Raw genomic sequence first — 12,304 nt, 5'->3', positions numbered from 1 at the left:
GCCTGGCCCACATCATGCTGGCCAGGGCTGGCCAGATGGAGGCTGAGCCCTGTCCCCCCCGTGCCGAGCCCAGCACTGGGGCAGGGACCACCCCCGAGCTGTGCTCCTACCTCCCTGTGCCACTGGCCCCAGCAGGGCCCCTGGACACGGGAGGAAGGGGTGGGCGTGGACGACAGGGCTCCTGGCAATCAAGCCCTGTGGAGGGATGAGGCCTCCCACCCCAGCTCCCCGTTCACCCTCCCATGTATATAGTTCTCTCCGTTCACCCTCCCCCTCCCGTGTATATAGTTCCCCCTAGATAATGAGGGGCACAGTTTTTTCATAGTAAACAGTTTATTTTTATGGTTTACCCTGTCTCCCCTGTGTGTGTGTGCTGGTGGGTGTGCATGTGCGCAGGGTGCAGGTGGGGGTGCGTGTGCAAGGGTTACTGTGGCCACCGCTCAAAGGCCTGGTGCAGGGCCTCCCTTACAGGCACCCCGTCCTGCTGGGCCTGGTGGCATGGGGCAGCAGGGGGCTGTTCGTACCCGTGTCCTGTCTCGGCAGCCCACCCCTGCATATAGGGCTTGTGTTTCACCTCCACCAGGTTGTGGAGGGTGCAACAGGCCCCAACCACTGCTGGGATGCTGGGGAGGCCCACCTCCAGCCTGGTGTAGAGGCATTGAAAATGCCCCTTAAGGCGGCCGAATGCCCGTTCCACGGGGTTCCAGGTGCAGTTCAGATGCTCATTTAAAAAGGTCCTGGCTCGGCTGGATCTGTCCTGTGTATGGCCGCATCAGCCAGGCCTGCAGGGGATAGGCTGCATCTGCCATGATGTAGGGCAACATTGTCGTGTCCCTGATGGGGAGCTCCCGCTGGGGGATGAAGGTCCCGTCGGCCATACGATGTTCCAGCCCTGAGTTCCTGAAGACCCTCGCGTAGTGGACATGGCTGGACCAGCCCATGTAGATGTCCTCCAACCAGCCATTGGCATTGATCAGGGCCTGCAGGACCACTGAGTGGTAGCCCTTGCAATTCACATAGGCCCCGCGGCTGTGCTCCAGGGCTCGGATGGCAATGTGGGTGCCATCCAGGGCCCTGAAGCAGTTGGGGAAGCCCAGCTCCAGGAATCCTCGGAGGGCATCATCCAGGTCCCTGATGCGAACCAGCTGCCTCAGGAGCACCTTGCTGATTGCCCAGATGACCTGCACGGCATCGGGGGGGGCGAGCTTGTGAGCATGGGGTGGGGTGTGGCTTGCCCATCTGTGCCCACGCCCATCCCCACCCCTGTGCCCAGGGTGCCCACCCTTGTCCCGATGGTGCCTGTCGCCAGGCTGCCCCCTGCATGCAGTCTAGGTGTGAGCTGGGCATGGCTTACCTCGATGAGGATGGCCCCCAATGGTGGCTTTGCCCACCCCAAACTGGTGGCTGATGGATCAGTAACTGTCTGGGGTGGCCAGCTTCCACAGGACGATGGTCACCGTTTTGAGCAGGAGGAGTGCTGGACTCAGGTGTGTGTCCTGGTGCTGGAGGACTGGGGTGAGCCAGTGGCACAGCTCCAGGAATGTCCCCTTGGTCATCCTGAAGTTCTGTAGCCACCGGTCATCGCCCCAGTCTTCCAGGACCAGCTGGTCCCACCAGTCACTGCTTGTGGGGAAGCGCCACAGTCAGTGGATGACCCGAGGGACTGGCTGGGGATGTTGCATCCTGAGGATGGCATCCAGGAGGGTGACTATTCTGGTGGCCACCCAGAGCCACTGCAGCATGGCGGCCAGGATGCCGGCCATTTCCGATTATATCGCTTTCTCCCGTCCCTGCTGCTGTGTGTGGATGCTCTGTTTCAAAACACCAGCATGGTTCCAAGACCTGGCCTAAATATAATCTGGATCCTGATCCATATATTGTACCACAAACTTTGACCATCTCTAAATGAAATAGGAGATGATAATTTGTCTTTTATGCATTCATCCTGAGTTACTTCTATATCTACGTAACATTTCAGCATGCTTTGTTAGAAGTAACTTTGGAAATACAGGGCTAGATTCTGGCTTGCTTAGATTAAAGTAGTCACACTGAAGTCCATTGAGTTACAAAAAATGGAATCCAGTGGAGAAGTTATCCACAGGGTTTCGAAAGGTGAACATCCTACATTTTGAAAGATGAACATACCCATTAGACTCTGACAAAGGCTCACATCCCCCTGTCTGATATAACTTGTTTTTTCCTCTCTTGGTAACAACTGTTGACACTGGGCCATTTCCACCTTGATGAATAGACCTTGTCAGCTCTGGCCCTCCCGCTTACTGGGACCCCACTCTTTAAATACCCCTCTGAAACCACCCCACACTCATGCATCTGATGAAGCAGGTCTTTTCCCATGAAAGCTTATGCTCCAAAATATCTGTTAGTCTATAAGGTGCCACAAGACTTCTTGTTGTTCTCCATCCTACATTGGAGACCAGCTGGACAGAAAAGTATGCTTACCCAGGTAAATATAGACCTATTGCAAGATAGATATATAAATTAATGTAGAATCTATTTAAATATTCCCCAGTGCATATTTTTTAGGTTTCTCATGGAAGTAGGAGGAGGACAGTTGTTTTTAGGGGGTGAATGGTGGGGATGTGTGATAGACTCCTTACTGGTACCAAGGTGGATTTGGTGATCTAGTCATCTTGTAGTACCCAAGTGTGTTGGGGAATTTCAGTCCCACTCCACATCCAAAAAAACAAAACAAGAAACAAAAAACCCACAAAAACAACAAAGAACCCTAGATAGCTTCATTCTGCGCAAAACATCTTATCAAAACAAAAAGCAGTCAAGTAGCACTTTAAAGACTAGCAAAATTAGTTTATTAGGTGAGCTTTCGTGGGACAGACCCACTTCTTCAGACCAAGAAGTGGGTCCGTCCCATGAAAGCTCACCTAATAAACTAATTTTGCTAGTCTTTAAAGTGCTACTTGACTGCTTTTTGTTTTGATAGTGTATAGACTAGCACGGCTCCCTCTCTGTTACAAAACATTTTATCTAATTTTTAAAAACACCTACATTTAAAAGTAATTAAAATGAGGAGACCACAAATTGGAGATAGTCATGATACAATCACTTTAGAGCCTGAGATAGTGTCTAGAAAATACTGTATCTCAGGTGTAACCCAGAAGGCTATATTTTTTGTACTCAGGTTCTGGAAGATGGCCCATACTTTCACTGGGCTCAAGCTACAGGGCGAATTGGGCAGATTTGGAAAAACAGCTGTGACTGACATTGTAGGGTATGTGGAGCTGCCAGATGGAAAGGTGAGTAGAAAACAGTTATATTCATTCACTCTTTCTTCCTCTCTGGGACTAATCAAAGGTCCATTGAAGTCAGTGGAAATCTTCCCATTCACATCTGAATGTTTTGAATTAGACCTTCTATGCATAATGAAATATACAGGTGTAATAACCTAATATTGACATTAACTGGCGATAAACTGACTTTTTTAAACAGTTTAAAACTAGCCATTATTATTGTGATTCTCAGACTCATGAATTTTCTTAATTTAAAGTAAAAGCTGCAGTGAGCCAAGATATTCACCAGTCTCCGATATCTGCACATTGATATAACTCTCATTTATTTCTTTTCACCTGCATGAAGGTTATCTCTGGGTCTGAATGGGGCAACTTGCTGCTTTGGGAAGGAGGCCTCATAAAAGTAGAGCTCTGTCGAACAGGACATAGACCCTGTCACAATGGCCCAGTTAATCAGTTAGTTCTGGATGAGGGAGAGCTAGTCACTGTTGGAGGAGATGGCTACATTAGGGTGAGTATTTTTTCTTCTAATAGTCTGAATGCATACTTGGTGTACAGAGCCTTGTTACCAGTTGGCAAAGGAGGTGATTGTTAGCCCACATTTAGTATTGGGAGTAGTTTACTGAAGGAATTTCTATCCATGATCAATGAGAATGAATTTTGAGAAGAAACTGGGTAAGACCCAATAGATCAGACAACTTTTAATTAACTTTCTGCGTCTATTATTGTTACAGAAATCCCCTTTTTCCACTAATAGTTCAAAATCAATTTCAGTGATTTTTTTTAACAAGTTTTATTTTCATTCTTTTTTTTTTAAGGTGTAGCTTGGGTTTCCATTAGTCATTTTCAGGCCTTGTTACATACTATATCAAAGGATAAACCACAGTGGTGCTTGAAATTGAATTCTGATCATGTGAACCCTCAAGGTAGCTGTGTAATTAGCTAGCACCTCTGTCATTTTCACTTAAGGATGTATCTATGTCAATTGAGCAACAAACCCCTATTTATCGAAGAAAATTAATACTGGGACATCCTCAGCTTAAAATCAAAACAATTTTTAAAAATGATTTCAAGGTAGACTGAAGCTATTTCCAGATTTCAGGCTTCTGCTGGGAGACCTCTGCTGTGTTGGGAGCCTTCTGCCGACATCCTGGTCATCCTCATTCTATATGGAAGAAAGGGTGTGTCAGCAGCGGGCTTTTCCCAACATTTGGCCCATGTGGATGGGCCAAATGTCAGGAAAGCCTCTCCTGACAGAATTGTTGGCAGAAGATACACAAATTGTGCAATGCCTTTGTGTATCTTTTGCCAACAGTTCTCGTCAATCTAGACACAGCCTCAGAGTCTATATCTGCTTCTGCTTGTCAGTTTTTAGGTTTTTATTTATTGTTTTTATTTGGTTTTTGTTTTACATTTTTCTCTGTTGCTGCCTGAATGGTCCAAACAATTGGGAAACTGATCGTAGGCAAAGTACTGGTGAATGGTCAAAATAAACAAAGTGGGGAAAAAAGCATTTTTTTCATCTAATCTTTCAGTTATAGTAATTATAGGCTATGGTTGCAGTTGTGCGGGGAAAAGTTTCAGGTGAGGTTATTGATTTTTTTTTTGCTTGATTTTTATATTGGTGGTTTCCTTTATGCCAATGTCATACTGGTGAAAGGGTGGTCTGGCAGATCTGGAAATTAAAATTTGCTCTTTATGCACAGAGCAGGCATTGGAGGTTCAAGCTTTCTTACTCTGTCCTTCCACATTGCTTCAGTTGGGACAGCCTCTAGGAGACAGTTTTACTCTTCATGGCCGTGTCTACACTAGCCCCAAACTGCAAAATGGCCATGCAAATGGCCAATTTGAAGTTTACTAATGAAGCGCTGAAATACATATTCAGCGCTTCATTAGCATGTGGGCGGCCGCGGCACTTCGAAATTGATGCGCCTCGCAGCCGCGCAGCTCGTCCTGATGGGGCTCCTTTTCGAAAGGACCCCGCCTACTTCGAAGTCCCCTTATTCCCATGAGCAGATGGGAATAAGGGGACTTCGAAGTAGGCGGGGTCCTTTCAAAAAGGATCCCCGTCAGCATGAGCCGCGTGGTGGCGAGGCGCGTCAATTTCGAAGTGCTGCGTCTGCCCGCATGCTAATGAAGCGCTGAATATGCATTTCAGTGCTTCATTAGTAAACTTCGAAATGGCCATTTGCATGGCCATTTCAAATCTTGGGGCTAGTGTAGACACGGCCCATAGTTCCTAAGTAGTGCCAATTGTAATTAACTATTTGAGATATGGGTAATTGTCTTCTAGGAATTGAATTGAGACCATTAAACACATTTAAGCTATGGTTACACTAGGGAGTTTTGCCCACAAAACTGGTTTTTCGACAAAACTGGTGGAACATCCACACACAAAATACATTTGGTCTACTAAGCAATTTCGCCGGCAGCATTCTGCCTCTCAGCCATGGGGCATATAGCTGCTGTTGACAGATTCTGTCAACGAAAAAGCTGTGTGGATGCTCTGGAGGGGCCTTCTCTCAGCAGAGAGGGCATCCAGAACAATGGGCAGCCCTGTCTGCTGTGCTTCTGGGTGCCTGTTTTGTCAAGACAGCAGCCAGGTAGTCCAGCTGCTCTGTTAACAGAGCCAGGGGCTCTTCCCAATGGCTTTTGTGTGTGGCTGCACTCTGACAGAAGTTTTGTTGAGAAATCTCTTCTGACAGTGACTTCTGTTGACAGAGCGCTGTAATGCAACTGTAACCACAGAGTATGTTTACACACAAGCATTATTTCAAAATAAGCTGTTCCAGAAGAGATTTTTCAGAATAGTTTGTTTTGAAATAATACTCCTACACACAAAATGCGTTTCAAAATAACCCTCAGCTATTTTGTAATAGAACATTGAATACATTATGGCTTATTTCAAAATAGTCTCTATTCCCTGTCTACACAGTTCTTATTTTGAAACAGGAGCTATTCTTTGTGGTGCTAATTTGAAATAAGCCAACCACTATTTTGAAATTATTTGCATTGTGTGGACACTAGCAAAGTTATTTCGAAATAGTGGCTATTATTTTGAAATATACTGCCATTGTGTGTGAGATGTGCTGGCATGTGTATTGAGGAGGGCTGTTCTTTTCACTTCCAACCCCTTGAAGGTCTGGGACTTCGAAACGATAGATGCGGCTGATTCTGTGGATGATACGGGACTATTCGAGATGGAGCATATGAATGAACTTCTAGTTGGCAAGAATGTCAATTTGAGCTCCATCACAAAAATTCATGATCTGGGACAGCCTATTTGGTATGCTCAGGTAAGATATATTTACATACTAATCAGCTCTGTGGAGCAAGATTGGATGAAGCATGTGGTGATGCATTCCAGAAGAAATCTGCAATCTATTTCTTTTTTACTTGTAGGTATCTTGTCTTTTCGTAGATTTTTTTTTAGAGTAGAATAACATTGGTGTCTCTCTTCTGGCTTCAAGAGCAGGAGCTACACAAGAATAGGATAACTTAGAATTGTTATAGACAGGCTTCATTGCCCTGTTCATCACCAGGTGAAACTGACATCTGATTCTACAAAGACTAAATTGCGTTTCTTTCAGATAATTTTGAGTTTCTTACCTAGAATATTTGTAAGGCATTACAGGAATTGGTGCTATTTTAATCTTAATTTGAAAGAACATTCAGGTATTAAATATGTATTTCTTTAGGATTCCAATGGAGCCATCTGGAAGCTTGATCTGAGTTTTTCAAATGTCGTAAGTTTTTTTATTTCTACCCATCCTTATTGTGTGGCCATACCATGCCATCCAATTTTTGACCAGCTGAGGGTTTAGTATTATTTTCAGGCATTTCTGTATGGTTTATCTTCACTGCTTTAATGATTACAGTTAGTCAGTACTAGAGGCGCTGTTGCAGGTCCTCTTCCAAGCAGAAGTTGGGCTGGAAGAAAGTTCTAGACAGAAACTTATAATACAGATCCAAAATGTATGGTCTGGGCCCTGCACTGGGTGAAGGAGGGGCTGGAGCTGGTGTGGAGTGTGGGCTCTGTTGTGGGGGCTGGGTCGGGCCCTGCACTGGCCAGGGAAGGGGCTGGGCCTGGTACATTGTGGCGGTGGTGGTGGGGAAGGCTCTGTTGGGAGGTTGCACTGGGCCCAGCACTGGCCAGGGAGGGGGATGGGGCTGTCACAGTGCATGGAAACTTCCATCAGGGGGATGGGCCAGGCCCTGTGCTGCCCAGGGGAGGGGCTGAGGCTGTCACATTTCAGGGTGGGTTGCCCTTTGGAGGGGGCTGGGCTGGGCCGGGCCCCACATTGGGTGGGGGAGGGGCTGGGGCCAGCACAGTGATGGGGAGGGAACATGGTAGAACCTTACCTGAGCAAACAGATAGATGGACACAGCAAAAAATATGACTTTCAGAAGTAGCTATTGATTTTGGGTCCCTCAAATGCTGACTGTCAAACTGGAGCTTAAAGTGGCATGATTCTCAGGTGGTGTGAATTGACAGACAATAATGTGGGAAGTTAATATCAGAGCTGCTAATGCAAGTTGAACATCTCTCGTGCAGCACCCTTGGGTCTGACTGGTGCTGAACCACAGGAAGTCAGTATTGTCTGGAAGCATTACCAACACTTCCATTGCTTATGAGGCTCTTAGAGGACATTTAAGGGTAAATTTTAGCTAATTAACAGCACAGAACACTGAGAGCCAGGACTGGTGGCTGTAAACAAACTTTTTGGGATAATGGGAAGTTTGACCACACCCATGATAAGTGGACATCTGGCTAACTAAAATCATGCTGGACCATGGATGTTGCCAGACCAGAGAGTGCTGGACTAAAGAGGGTCAGCCTGTATAACCTGTCTGCATAGGCATTGTGGAAGTGTCCACCACTATTGTATACAGATGACTTGGAGGACAACATTCACAAATCTGTATATATCCAATTGTTACTATCACTGCTGTAGATCTGCTACTGGTAGAGGAGGTCACATGAGCACACAAAAGTTAAAACAGACACTTAGGCTATGTCTACACTACAGAAATCTTTTGAAAGAAGATTTTCTGGAAAAGATCTTCCAGAAAAAGGTCTTTTGAAAGAGCACATCCACACACAAAAGAGCGGATCAAAAGAGCGGATCAAAAGAGCTATCTGCTCTTTCAATAGAGAGTGGCCACACAGCTCCCCCTCTTTCAAAACAATGGGCCAGGGTTCGAAAAATCCAGTGCCAGGAGGACTGTTCTTTTGGAAAAAAAGGCTTCTGGGGCACATACACACATTTTTTTCCAAAAGAATCTGATCCAGGAGTGGACGATGGCTTCTTGAATAAGAGCCACATTCTTTTAATTTTGGATAGAAAGAGCACATTTTGTGTGTAGCTGCTCCATGTGTTCTTTCGAAAAAGGTCCTGCTTTTCCAAAAGAACTTGATAGTTTAGACCCAGCCTTAGTGTGTGATCAAAAATTTAATCAAGCAGACCGTATAGCAGTAGATAAATGAAACTGCAGCACTATTGTGGAAAAAGAGATATGTATAAATTATATAGGTAAAACCCTTTTTCTCCTTGATTGGGGAAGGTTTTCCAGGGAACTACAGAGCCCTTAGCTTAAAGTCATTTTCTCAGTCTTCAGAGAAATACTTATCTATTATAAATTTAATCCCCAGGCATTATGCCTCTCAATATGTCATTCATCTTTGTTTTTACGCATCTGATGCCTTATTTTTAAATGCACATGCTTAATATGTCTGTAAAAAATTGTCTTATGCACCTGTTATACAATCAAGATGAGCATTTGCAGGTACAAAAAGGGAAATGTTTTCATGTGTATCAGTTTTATGTACAAACATCAAATTTTAGGATGCAATAGATATAGGCAGATTTTCCACATTCATTTTAGCGACCCATTTTATGATGTTGAGGTGTAATAGACCCTGTTTTAGTGTTCGAACATAGCAGAATTGTTTCTGATTCCTGTCTAGACCCATGATCCAGAGTGCCTGTTTACCTTTCACTCTGGAAAGATTGAAGCCATGGGTGTCTCTCCTGTCACTTATCTCATGGCCACTACTGCACTTGACCGTAAGTACAACTCTTCTCATTCTTCCAGTGAAGCTGTTAACTTGACAGGGCAGCATTGCAGCTGTCAGGCACATTGTGGAATCTTTCGGTTTTAAACTAATGTGTTTAGTTGACAGTTACACTCTACTTTGTAAAGACACCTGCCAGCTGGTCATTATTTCTGGGAACAGTTTTTTATAAATTAGAAGATATGATTAATGGGTTTAAGCCAAATACAGTACAAGGAGTGTCTGATCTAAAGAACTGTTTCTTTAATTAAGAAAGCCTCAGCATGAAGCTTTACAACTTTGTTCACTGTGAAAGGATAAGAGAAAAGGAGAGAATTTTCTTTAAACAACAGCTTTCATATTCAAGGCTGGCGTGGGTCAATAACAATGTTTTATTCTGTGTTTTGTAATGCACTACATACATTTATGGCACTGTATCAACCATTCTGATTATTAATGCTTGTGCCTTTCCTGGTAATTGCAATAACCATCATATCCTCATCCATAGTTTAATCTAGACTATGGACGTGTATTTAATTTATGTAAGTGTGCTTGAGCAAGCTTTAACACTTCACATTAGTACTTCTTAGAGAGGGAAAGGGTATTGGCTAGTTCACTGACATTAGCCTTCATACTTTTCAGAAAGTGACACAATCTTAAACTTTATCTTATCTATTAATTATTCATGGTGTGCTACCTGAATCCATTCATTATGGCCTGAGGGAAGAATTACTACCAATTGAGCCAAACTGACACCTATTATAATAATGACAATGATTGCTGGTTGTTATTGAACTGTATGTGCCAACAGGTGTTTCCATATCCTATTAATTCCAGCTAAGGTAAAACTGGTTGTTATCTGGATTCTTCTCCATTTTAACCAATTTAATTATTGTGTTCAAAGCCAAATCCAAGTATATCATTTTTCCCTTATGTTGTCAGTGCAAGACTTCTTTCAGTGTTGCTTTTGTCACTGCTTTAGAATATCCTCAGCTGGCCAATAAGGCAAATTTTTCCTTGCTTCAGAGCCAGCCCAAATGTGTTATTTCTGCAAAAGTCTCAGCCCCTCTATGATGTGAGTCTTTAGCAAAGGTAATAAAGATAGCATTTGTTTTTGATAGCACAGAAAGCTACAGAACTATATAACCAACAGCCAGGTATTTGCAGCTGAGAGTTTTGATGTACAAAGAGAGATTATTAACTTTCCATTCCATCTTTCATGAAGACGCATCAGAAATTTGTCCCAAAAATCTTAACAGGTAATCTTTCAAGAAAAAAATTGTCTGCAATAATCTGTCTCCTTTCCACCTCCCCTCCCAACTGTCTTACACAGACTCCGTGCGTATCTATGATTTCATTGGCAATTGTCAATTGACAGAGATTAAGTTTAAACAGGGAGGAACGGCGCTGACATGGGCACCCCGAGTGGTAAGTTTATTACAGCCTGTTAACCTGGATTCATAAAGGGTTCATAATGTGGCTATTTCACAGCAATTGCACATTTGTGATGAAGGGTTCTAATGAAATTATTGGCCGGGTATGGCCTTTATGAGTGACCACTGGTGAGGTTATTTCACAGTGGTAAGATAAAGGTCTGGGAGATATTTTCTTCCTACACTTTGATATGCACATACAAGCAATTTTTTTCCCTTATGGAGGATTTCCCTAGAGCACTAGGGAATTGTGTATGTATGGGTGTTTCCCATTTGTCTTGGCCTGTCAGGCTTTCTGCATGGCTTATTGTACAGATGTGTGAACGTGAGCAATGTGGATACTGCCAGGAAATATTTTTAAAGAGTTAAAAAGTAAAAACTCTATTTTAGACAGAGTATTAATTGATGCACAGAGTGGCATTACCTCTCATGAACACCCCTGTGACTGGGGCCACAGGGGTCCACATTATGCTTGCACAATGAGGACAAACTGCAAAGAATGGGTGCAAACAGTCTCACAAACTGGTTGTTATTCTAAAGCTTAGATGCACCAAACAAGCAACAAAACAGCTATATATGGAGATACACATCTCACAGATCAGGAAGGGACCTCGGGAGAACATTGAGTCCAGTCCCCTACCCTCTTAGCAGGTCCAAGCACCATCCTATTTTTTTTTTAAATCTATTTGCCCTAGATCTCTAAATGGCCCCCTCAAGGGGGGAACACACAACCCTGGGTTTAGCAGGCCAGTGCTCAAACAACTGAGCTATCCCTCCCTGCTTCCCTAGTACCTCAAGGTATGTGTATATAGTGGTCTTATTTTGAAATAAACTGTTCCAGAAGAGCTATTCTGGAATATCTTATTTTGAAATAACACCGCTACACACAAAAATACATTTTGAAATAGAGCATCTACAATTATGATTTATTTTGCAATAGGCTCTGTTCCATGCCTTAATGACTCCTGTTTTGAAATAGCTGTTTCAAAGCAGACGCTATTCCCTAGAGCATGGGTGTCCAACCTTTTGGCTTGCCTGGGCCGCATTGAGTGAAGAGGAATTGTCTTGGGCCGCATATAAAATATATAATATAGTTAATGTATATAAATCACATAATAATGTTGAAAGTTTACGATCTTGTGGGGCCGCATTACTAGCTGTCCAGGGCCTCATGCGGCCCCCGGGCAGCGGGTTGGACACGCCTGCCCTAGAGAATGAGGTTTACCAATTTCAAAATAAGCCAACAGCTACTTTGAAATTATTTAAAAATAGCAGTTGTGTTGTGTAGACACTAGGATAGTTATTTTGAAATAACAGCTGTTATTATCCACCACATCCCTTTAACTGAACTGTGTCACTGCTACAATTCCCTGCGCCACCTTTCCATGTCTCCAGCACATTAATCACCCTTACCTCATGCTTTTGTCTTTCTTGAGTGTGAGCATCCAGCCAGGAGTTCCTTCTTGCTTCCCCAGTCCCTGCCAGTAACTGCTGTGTCTGAGATCCTGGAGGTTCTTTGGCATGCCAGGAGCACAATCTTCCCTCCTTCT

At 43.9% G+C, this 12,304-nt stretch overlaps 1 protein-coding gene across 1 annotated transcript in view; it reads left to right on the top strand.

Moving 5' to 3' along the window:
* The window catches only part of CFAP44 (cilia and flagella associated protein 44), a 117,657-nt gene that overhangs the window by 36,769 nt on the left and 68,584 nt on the right, over nucleotides 1–12,304 (top strand). Inside the window, exons 10-15 of the mRNA XM_074983552.1 lie at nucleotides 3,158–3,272; nucleotides 3,613–3,777; nucleotides 6,407–6,562; nucleotides 6,965–7,012; nucleotides 9,235–9,334; nucleotides 10,655–10,749. Of these exons, the coding sequence (XP_074839653.1) occupies nucleotides 3,158–3,272; nucleotides 3,613–3,777; nucleotides 6,407–6,562; nucleotides 6,965–7,012; nucleotides 9,235–9,334; nucleotides 10,655–10,749 (679 nt within the window). The remainder of the gene's footprint in view (nucleotides 1–3,157; nucleotides 3,273–3,612; nucleotides 3,778–6,406; nucleotides 6,563–6,964; nucleotides 7,013–9,234; nucleotides 9,335–10,654; nucleotides 10,750–12,304) is intronic.

Source organism: Carettochelys insculpta, chromosome 1 (genome assembly GCF_033958435.1).
Source record: "Carettochelys insculpta isolate YL-2023 chromosome 1, ASM3395843v1, whole genome shotgun sequence".
Classification (NCBI taxonomy): domain Eukaryota; kingdom Metazoa; phylum Chordata; order Testudines; family Carettochelyidae; genus Carettochelys; species Carettochelys insculpta.
This window is presented reverse-complemented; position numbering and strand designations above follow the sequence as displayed.